The sequence below is a fragment of the Bemisia tabaci genome, chromosome 9 (genome assembly GCF_918797505.1).
Source record: "Bemisia tabaci chromosome 9, PGI_BMITA_v3".
Taxonomy (NCBI): Eukaryota; Metazoa; Arthropoda; class Insecta; order Hemiptera; family Aleyrodidae; genus Bemisia; species Bemisia tabaci.
This window is the reverse complement of record NC_092801.1, coordinates 15,871,346-15,881,085: the sequence shown is the minus strand read 5'-3', so window position 1 is coordinate 15,881,085 and position 9,740 is coordinate 15,871,346. Positions and strand designations below refer to the sequence as shown.

The 9,740-nt window shown below is 37.3% G+C and overlaps 1 protein-coding gene across 1 annotated transcript; it reads left to right on the top strand.

Annotated features, from left to right (window-relative positions):
- The first annotated feature begins 4 nt into the window (after window positions 1-4).
- On the top strand, window positions 5-9,061 carry LOC109037001 (mitochondrial glutathione transporter SLC25A40). Its single transcript, XM_019051456.2, has 8 exons — window positions 5-165; window positions 2,212-2,423; window positions 3,839-4,008; window positions 4,546-4,852; window positions 6,195-6,293; window positions 6,709-6,806; window positions 7,812-7,878; window positions 8,687-9,061. Exons 1-8 carry the CDS (start codon window positions 152-154, stop codon window positions 8,911-8,913), a joined length of 1,194 nt encoding a protein of 397 aa, XP_018907001.2. The 5' UTR covers window positions 5-151; the 3' UTR covers window positions 8,914-9,061.
- The last annotated feature ends 679 nt before the right edge of the window (window positions 9,062-9,740 follow it).

The window sequence follows — 9,740 nt, the reverse complement described above, 5'->3', positions numbered from 1 at the left end:
TAGCTCATTGTGTCTGTTTACGGTCTACTGTAATCTTTGACTGAAAACATGTGACCAAGGAATTATCAAGATTTCTTCTCGCCGTAGTTCTGGAATTATTACGTGATCCTTGTCAATTATTTAATGACGATAATTAGTAATTCTTGTGATTATGCATATTTTAAGGTGGGATTTTCTTTAATTTGTGCTTATCTTTCCTCCATCTTTCAATGCCATTAAGTTCTCAGTGCTAGGAACAGGAGTTGAAGTTAACCTCTCAGCCTCATCATCAACCTAGCTTAGCGAAGCACAAGACTTTTTTGAAGCTTTTCTGATGAAAATCCATCTAATTATTGTCGCTTACCCCTGAGAAAGCGTTTACAATTTTCATTCCTCAAGTAATGTTGATTTCCGAATAGCATTGCTAATCAAGCAACCCTCTATTGATAACAGATAGACAATACTGATTCATGCTTTCATCTCCGATCGCCAAAGGATAGTTTACGTATCGCATTTTCTTAGTGAGTAAAGCCATGTGATGCATGCACCTGTCAGTTTGGACTTTGATCATTTGTGCCTTTTATTTCTGGCGTGTAGCAACTTCTCAAATCAGAACCATTTTTGTTGAAAGTAGCACTACTGATAGTGCCAACACCAGGCTGAAGAGAAATGGACTCGGAGAATTTACGCATAGCTCATCTCACATCACTAAAATCTCAAATTATCATGGTGGTTTATTTTCAAACAAAAAACTCCAGTGCTCGATCATCTGACATGTTACAGCTGCCATCTGACCATGATAAATATTCTGCAGCTTTTTACTCTCCACCTGAAAGCTTGATCCTTGCAAGTCTCACTGCAGCTTAATTGTTGAAATTTTGTGTTTGTCAGGTAGACGCAGATGACATAGGTTAAAAGGCGGTGCTTGATTGGTTGGCTCTGTCTTATCGCCGCTTTGTTGTGCCTATGTTAGGTGGAACTCACGACAAGCTAACGGCACCTCTTAAGTTTCCGACAGTATGTCGTCCATTCCACCTGACAAAAGCAAGATAAAGCAGCGGCAAGACATAGCCGACCAATCACGTTCCGCCTTTGACCCTTTGTCATCTATGTCTACCCGACAAACACAAAATTTCAACTATCAGGCTGCCGGTGAACATTATGCATGCATCTCTTTTTCTCTACCATCATGAAGAAAGGGCATTTGAAGTTATTTTTCCACCTTGTGGTTTTCTTCCTTTTCACTCCTTTTACTTCTCGTCTTCATGATTTACTGAAATGTTCTTTTACTTACTTGCTCCCTGCTACTTCTGTATAGCAATTTCAGAGTGGTGTTTCATTTTTGTTTTGCATATTTTTGCTCTTCCCAATTTGTGTAACTCTACTCCATGGTTCCCATTCTGAAACTAGTATTGGGATTGTAAGCGAAGAGTACAGATAAGTATGGGAGAATGAGTCAGGTGACAATTCATCGCTTCTCCACTGTGAAGGTATAACTGTATTCCACGCTGAGCTCGGTTGTCCATATGACCGCTTGCTCTCCTTGGCCCTGGAGGAAATGTTGATATGTCCTTACGTCAGGGAAGTGAAATTTTTTGTGGTTTTGTGAAGAACACGCTTAAGTTGACAAATAATTGGGAGCTTGAGATGTTGACAAACAGCATACTCAATGATGAGATAGTGGCAAGGAATTTTTGCAGGGCTTTAGTGTGGTTTTTCTCAAGTATGGTCTCATGAAAAAACCACATGAAGTTCATCAAAAAGTCCAAAAAAGTATTTCTAATGGGAGAAAAAGCTAATATAAATCCAGCCAATCTAAAGCGGACAGCCGAGTTAATGTACCAAGTTGATGCCTGAAGCCGAGTTCAGCCAATCATCAAACGCTGTTTCCCATGATTGGTTGGTTACATCATCAGAGCTGGCCAAAAATATTTTTTCAAAAGGGTCCCATTTTTGGAATTTTCAAAACTGGGTTTCTTAGCCTAGTGCTAAAAAAAAATAATCTGAAAAATTCCTAAGAGTTTAGTTCCCTCTGTACAGGAAGTGAATTACAAGAGGGGGCCTCTGACCTATCGAGGCCAAAGAATGAGCTTTTATCTTTGATTTTAAGTGCTAGTTTCGCTCTAAAACACTAATTTTTCACATTTGTCAATTCCTCAACCACAATATCCATCAAATTTTGTAACTACAGATCATTCCCTCGAGTCTGACTTATCATGATAACTTTTTCAGGCATCTCGGACTGGCGAATACTGGACCAATAAGGTCAGACTTAATCCTAGCGGGCTCTACAAATACAAATGAGACACTACTAAATCAACAGATTTCAAATCCTGTGGATCCCCCACAAAAAGAGCTGCGGATGGACGATCCTCGTTTTCGCATCACGCCTGTCCAACAGATGGTTGCTGCGTGTGGAGGTGCATTAATTACTTCATTTATAGGTAAGCAGCCCGACAGTTTTTTTCTAACGCATCCATCTCTGGACTTATTTGATTTTTCGTCTCTTGAGAACGCCTGAATTTTGAGTTTTTTCCACTAGTTTTTTGCCTGTGAGAGAGGCAGTGTTGCACTTGAAATCGCCTGTGTATCAGGCAACCCCGATCTTACAGGAGATACCAGGATTGCTACTTTCAGGGAAACCTGGAAATGTCAGGGATCATGACGAAAATGTCAGGGAAGTATTGTTAAGCAACGTTAATTCGCTTCCTAGAATGGGTTTGACGTTTCAACAAGTTTGCCTGAAAACTATTTCAAATTATGTCTTTCAATCATCTAGCATACCTTCAATTGTCATGGAATTTTACCACAATGCGTGTCACAAGAAATGTCAGGGCACTTCATTTTCCAAATTCTGTTGCAACCTTGAAACAGGTACAGGATCAAGTTACGAAAGGTGATTAGGAAAACCATGATTTTTTCTCCATATTTTTTGCCGTGGAAGTCCACAAAAGTTTTTGATGTTGATAATTTCACCAGAAAAAAATCCTGTTTTCGTGAGAGGATTAAAGGAACGCATAAATTCGAGGGCTAAAGCCTGTGTCACACTATCAAAGCTAGCCATCAAAATATCAAGGTCAGGTGTTGTGATTGGCTTATTCGATGACTTGGACCAATCCCTACAGTACTACAGTACTTGACCTTGACATTTTGATGGAGTATTTTGAAAGTGTGACACAGGCTTAAGGAACAATACAGCCCCACTGAAAATTTTGGCAGAAATGAGTTATCGACTTTGTTGCATTCTACAGTATAAAATACAAAAGCTGATGTTTATGGGTTTTTCCAATTCTTCAGGGGAGCGCCATAATTTATGAAAAAATTGCAGATCCAACCTCAAAATTACAAAAATGGCGAAGTTTTCTCTTCGTCCTGCAAAAGTGTCAGTTTGCAGATTGGCGGTACTGTTTCTTAGCCATCGATTTGTAATTTCATGAAAATGTCAAATCTACTTTTGGGTCATTCCAGTTCTATTCCCTTTCAAAGATTTTAGAATTCTTGAATTTCTAGAAAAAAATATCTTAAAATTATCTTATTTTCAATCTTACCTACAGAATATTTCCCCCCCCCCCCCTTCATATCTCAAAGCTGTCATTAGAGTTTAGGAAATCCCTTGGTTCCTAGAGAAAACTTGAACACTTTTGCTTGTGAAGATCATGTTTTCCAGGGCATTGCTTTCAAATTCCTTGTAGAGATAAATCGTATTAAATTATTCTCGACTTTCAAATAAGGCTTACTGTTTACCTCTTTGCAAAATTACTCAGAAATCTTTTAGTCAAGACGGCCAAGCCTTGCTGTACTTGTGCAATTTCTCATAACGTCCACCTTTCATGAATTTTTACTTTGAATCTGTTTCCAGTAACTCCTTTTGATGTGGTCAAAATTAGACTGCAGGCACAGCAGAAGGACTTGAAGCAGAAATGTTTCATCTACTGCAATGGTTTAATGGACCACCTTTGTCCATGTGCCAACGGCAACAGTTCAAGCAACGAATGGTTTCGTAGAAATTCACATTTCACCGGTACAGTGGTAAGTTTCTCTCGTATAATTTTTCCTTCAAGTTAACGAATTAACGCAAATAGAGCCAAACTATACCAGTAGAGCTAAGTTATAATGGTAGTTTTGAAGAAAGATACTCATACATGAATTTAGGGCCAGTAATGCGTGTTAGGAAGGATGCTTTTTTCAGTTAAATTTGTCATGGTATGAACTATGTATGAAAATATTTCTACTTTTTGTATTTGATACTCTAATGTGATCATCTCTCTTCCTATTTTATCCCTTGATTGTAGTCTTTAGTACTATCACAAGATTTAGGGGGAAAATTGTCATGATCCTACATTTTAAGAATAAAAAATAAAACATCTGTCAGAGAAGCGAGTTTGTTTTTAATGATTTTTTGGGGGGTAAACAGTATCCTGTTAAGATTACCCAAATATCCCCAAATCGGTATTCAATACGATACAATTATGTTCATGTGAGCATGGTATAATGATAAAGTAGTTTGTGTATTTAGTGTCTTGAGTAATTTATTTCTTTATTCACCATCTTTTTTTTATTTGGCAGGATGCATTTGTGAAAATCAGTCAGCGAGAAGGAATGAGTTCCTTGTGGAGCGGCTTGAGTCCCACCTTAGTGTTAGCCTTACCAGCAACTGTCGTTTATTTTGTCACGTACGAACAGCTGAGGATCAGATTGAAAGATTACGTCGCTGAAAAGTCCTTGAAAACTAATGCTTCAACAGCGACGTCTTCTCAACCTCCCTGGATTCCGTTAGTGTCGGGAGCAACAGCAAGGTTGTGGGCAGCTACAGCTGTCAGTCCCCTAGAATTAATTAGAACAAAAATGCAGTCCAAGAATGTGACATACAAAGGTAATTTCATCCTTTTTCAAGTGTCAAGGATAGACTTCTTTTCAACAACCTCTGCAGGCTGATTTATTCAATTGATGGACAAAACAATAGAAATTAAAGACAAAGAGAAAATAGAACGATCCGATTGGTTGAAACAGGTGATTGTTTTACACAAAAGGGGAAATGATGAACTAACTACCGGGTCCTCAGTGTGTTGCCGTTAGTTAGTTTATTACTTGCCTCTTTGTCTATTCCAATCACTCGCTTCCACAGAAAGGATTGCTCAATTTTCTCTTTTTTCTGCTTTGTCTGCAAGTTGTCTATCAATTTCAACAATCAACCCACTGACAGAGTCAGAAGCACCATACCGATGTTTTTATCATTGTAAATGAGAGAAGAAACGTCAGTATCACAAAACTCAAAATTAGGATTTGTCACCTCTTTCTGATTTTCAACTTGACTGTATTGAACAAATTTTTAACTCATGAAATAATAAATTGTAAAATGGAGATTCACATCCAGATGAAGGATCAGTTGAAAATGTCAATTTATCAAAATCTAGGGCTGTGCAAATAGCAAATAATTTTGCCAATTATTCGCGCATACAAATAGTAAAACGAATAATTCAAGTCAATTATTCACAACTACGAAGCGTAATACAAATAATTTAAAATCACTTTTTTGAGTGTGAAAATTTGCAAATATCATAGAAGTTGAAACGTAAGTGTGATTAACTTTTTATAGAATTTTCCACTTGCTCGCACAGAAAACAATGAAATGCTATGATAGTAGCCTAAGCTTTTGAGAATGTGTTTGAAGATCCTTAGATGCTGGCTTGACTGTTCGTACAGTCATGTATGCATTCCCAGGATTTGAAGGTAACCGCGCGAGCAGTCAAGCTCTATTATCTAAGGATCACCAGACACATTTTTAGTATTTTATTTGTTTTTGTTTTATTGAGCGCACTGTTTGTAAACTTGGCAAAGTCAGCAAAGACTGTAGCAGATCCGCTGTTTACAATGTCTTAGATGGAAGCCCTGCGCAGGTCCTTACAAAGTTTCTTTAGGAAATTCGTTATTTTTGACGGCGCGAACATTTGAAAATTCGTTAGTCGTGACGGCGCGAATATTTGAAAATTTTGGTTCGAAAATTCACTATTCGCGACAGCGCAAATATTTGCAATTTGCGAATAGTGCGCGAGTCAGGTGAAGCGAATATTCACACAGCCCTACCTAAATCGTCAAGTTCTGAAAACAGTGTAGCTCATCTGCTCAAACACTCACTGGTGTAGTCAGTCACTTATGTAGAATATTCTCTGTGTCAGTTTTAATTTATCAATTTTTTTCTTCTTTTTCTTTTGCAGAAATGCAAGGAGTCCTAGCAGGTCTCCTACAAAGTCATGGCTGGAGAGGTCTGTGGAGAGGTTTAGGACCAACTTTGCTGAGGGATGTTCCTTTTTCAGGTTTGATTTTTGCCACTGAATTTTGTTCATTTTCGATCAAGGATTTACCTTGTTTGACCAAGATTTGTGACACCATGAAAAGTTGTCAAATATTGATTGCCAAAGGCCGAAAGTGTTTTACTTTAAATTGAGCCATTTTTTCTTCTTTTCTTTCTTTTTTAAAAATGAAAACTGAAGAATATTTCAAGCTGAACTTTTTGCTGTTCACTCCCCACTTACCGGACAAAATTCTCAGTTTATTTTAGATAGAAAATTTAGAGTAATTTTACTTTTAAAAAAACAAAAAAGGGAAGAAAGTAGGAATGGGTGTATGCGATGTCACTTTCATGACTTAACAACACCAGTAGATATCAATTAAAGAGCCCCTCATTTTTTTAAAAAGAATTTCATTTTCATTCCATTTGTCTATTTTCAGGTATTTATTGGGTCTCGTATGAAACTTTCAAATCTTCAACCAATAGTAAATCTCCATCATTTCTGAACTCCTTCCTTGGTGGCAGCATAAGTGGAACTGTGAGTTTTAAGATCTTTTATTTTATTGGGTTCTCAACAAGAATTCCTCAAAATAATGTTACATATCAAAAAAGGACTTTGCTTCGCAGGTTGTCAGATATGAATGGTCAAAGTGCCAAGCCACGTATCTCTGTTTGCGACGATACAGACTCACTATCATACTCTATTTTTTCCTCAGATAACTGGTCGACTTAATTTCTTCATAACTTCTTGGACTTTTTTTCTGTGTTATAAGAATATTCTGTTTAAATTTTAAGCCATTAAGTTGGCTTTTTTTCTCTCCGAAAAAGTAAAATAGAAGCGGAAATTTTGAAACTCTGCAATAAAGTACGTAGTTTTACACTTCGGCTCGTGATAAATCATCAGGGGCCAAAATCCTCTGATTTGAAATTGGTTTCTCTGGCCACCTAGGTTTTTGTTGATTTTTATAATTTTCGATTGTTTTATTTTTGTCCGATTGATTATGGCTGCGTAATTAGCCGTAACGCTTTGGGCCCCTCCCCCCCCCCCCAGAAGCTTTGTTTCCTTCATTTCAGAATTTTTATTCATCTTATGGTTTTTTACTCTGGCTTTTACCAATTTTCGACAGTAGAATTTCTATATTTATCAAAAACAATTGGTTTTAGCTGGTCATCAAATTCCTCAGGGAAATTAATTGCTGTCTACTACAATCTGTAAAATTGTTACCAAGAAATTTGTTTCTCTGGCCAACTAGGTTTTTGTTGATTTTCATAATTTTCGTTTGTTTTATTTTTGTCCGATTGATTATGGCTGTGTAATTGGCTGAAACGCTTTGGGTCCCCCCCCCCCCTCTAGAAGCTTTGTTCAGCATTGTCCTTTCCATGTCCTTCATTTCAGCATTTTTATTCATCTTATGGTATGGGTCATGGGCTGTTCATAGTTTCCATCATCCTCATTGCCAGAATATTTTAACCGTTTAATTTGAAAATAGATCAACAATAATTTTTGTGAATTAGTTTCCTAATTTTTTTACTATGATTCCAGATTGCGGCCATCATAACTACGCCATTCGATGTCGCCAAAACATACAAGCAGATAGATTTAATGGACAGTAAGTATTTTTTGCCTTGTTCACAAAACTCTAATTGTTACCGTACGGGGATAGAAATTTTCGTGCATGAAGTGAAAATTTTCAATAGAGCGTGTTTTGTCAAGTAAGATTGCAAATTTTGGGTCTAGGCAGAAAGCGCTCAAGTATTCTGTAGAATTAGATGCGCTCTGTGGGTTGAATATTAAAATTGAACCATCTCAAGTAAGTAAGGCGCGTCAAAATATTTATCGTCTATTTCTGTCGGTAATTTATATACTACCATTTTTTCAGAAATTATAGCTTTTCTTGGGTGCAGAAATGTCAATTAAATAAATAAAACTTTTTTAAGCAGTGGCTGTAATTATACAAAGGGACTTTGTCCTTCTAGGCTAGGAAAAATTGAAAAAAATCAATTTCAATAATTTTTGCTTAAGGATTTTTGTTTCCAACAGAGTCTGCGGTGGCCTTGAGAACCTGGAATGTTTGGGAATTTATGGCATCCGAGTCAGGGATTTTTGCAAGTAGCATCTCTGTGGACTCAGCAATTTCAGCCAGTGCCATTCAAAAGAGCAAGAATAACTTCTGAGTGCTGTTTTGTATAATTTGAATCAGAATTTGGATTTCATAGCAAGTGTAGCAAAAGTCAGGATAATCAAAAGGAAAGAAATGTTACTGGAAGTTTTATTCAACGGTTAAAGCATTCAGAAAGTTCGAAGTTGTAGAAAAGCCTAAAACGTCAGAAAATTGAAAACACCAAAATTATGGAGTGTCTGCAAGGACGCTCAAATTTTTGTTTCCTGTCTGAAATGCTAACATTTTTTTTTTCCAGATGGCCCCAAATATGTATCTACTGTTTCAATCTTAAAATCGATCTACCAGTCTAGCGGTGTGCGTGGCTTATTCATGGGTCTCATCCCTCGAGTTGTGAAAGTCGCGCCAGCATGCGCAATTATGGTCGCTTTCTTTGAGTACGGGAAGAACTTCTTTCAAAATCACAACATGAACCAGTACAAACTCTCCAGGGGGCTAGCACTAGAAGCAGAATCAATGGATTGAAACTCTGTTTCCCATCACATGTTGCGATAAATTTTTGTTTACAGTTTGTGGACTGAATCATCGTGATGAGTCTACTTAGGTCTGTATAAGGTTAGATACTGGTGCATCTTAAACGTAATTAACTCAACGTTTGTTGACAGCGATTGATGCAAGTCTGTGAGAACAGAAAAATTCACTAAAAAAAGAATTTCTGTGATTGAATATCTTTACTTTTGAATCATTGAAGTGATATCAATGAAACATGCACTCGTGAAGTGAAATTTTAGCTGCAATTGTTTGGGTAGCTTACCAAAAAGCTAGGAAAAATATAAAAATTCTAGATTTTGAAAGGACCCCGCACGGTTCTTATGGAAAATGGCCCTCTGTCAAATGCGTTGAAACTTCAGTATGTTGTGCAGCATGTCATCGTGAACAAAAGTTCCAATAGGCCAAACAAGATCCCATGTGCGGTTTTCGAGATACAGTCGAACCTCGATAACTCGAAGCTGAAAGGAAGCGATGAAAAATTCGAGTTATTGAAGTTTCGAGATTATCGAGGTTTCGAGTTAACGAGGTGTGGAGATGAAAAATTCGAGTTATCGAGGTTGGAGGTTCGAGGTTGGTGCTAGGTCAATTTAGAAAAAAAAAACCGTTATTTGTTTTACGTTATCATAATAAGGGAATATTGGGGAATGAAAGTAGGAACTAATATTTAACCCCACGTCCGATCGGGTAGGACAATAGTAGTAAGTATGCTCTTTGCCTGCTTATTTGGCACCACCGGCATCCTTCGAGTTATAGAGGTTTTTCTCCAATTCCTTCGAGTTACTGAGGTACATATTTGACAC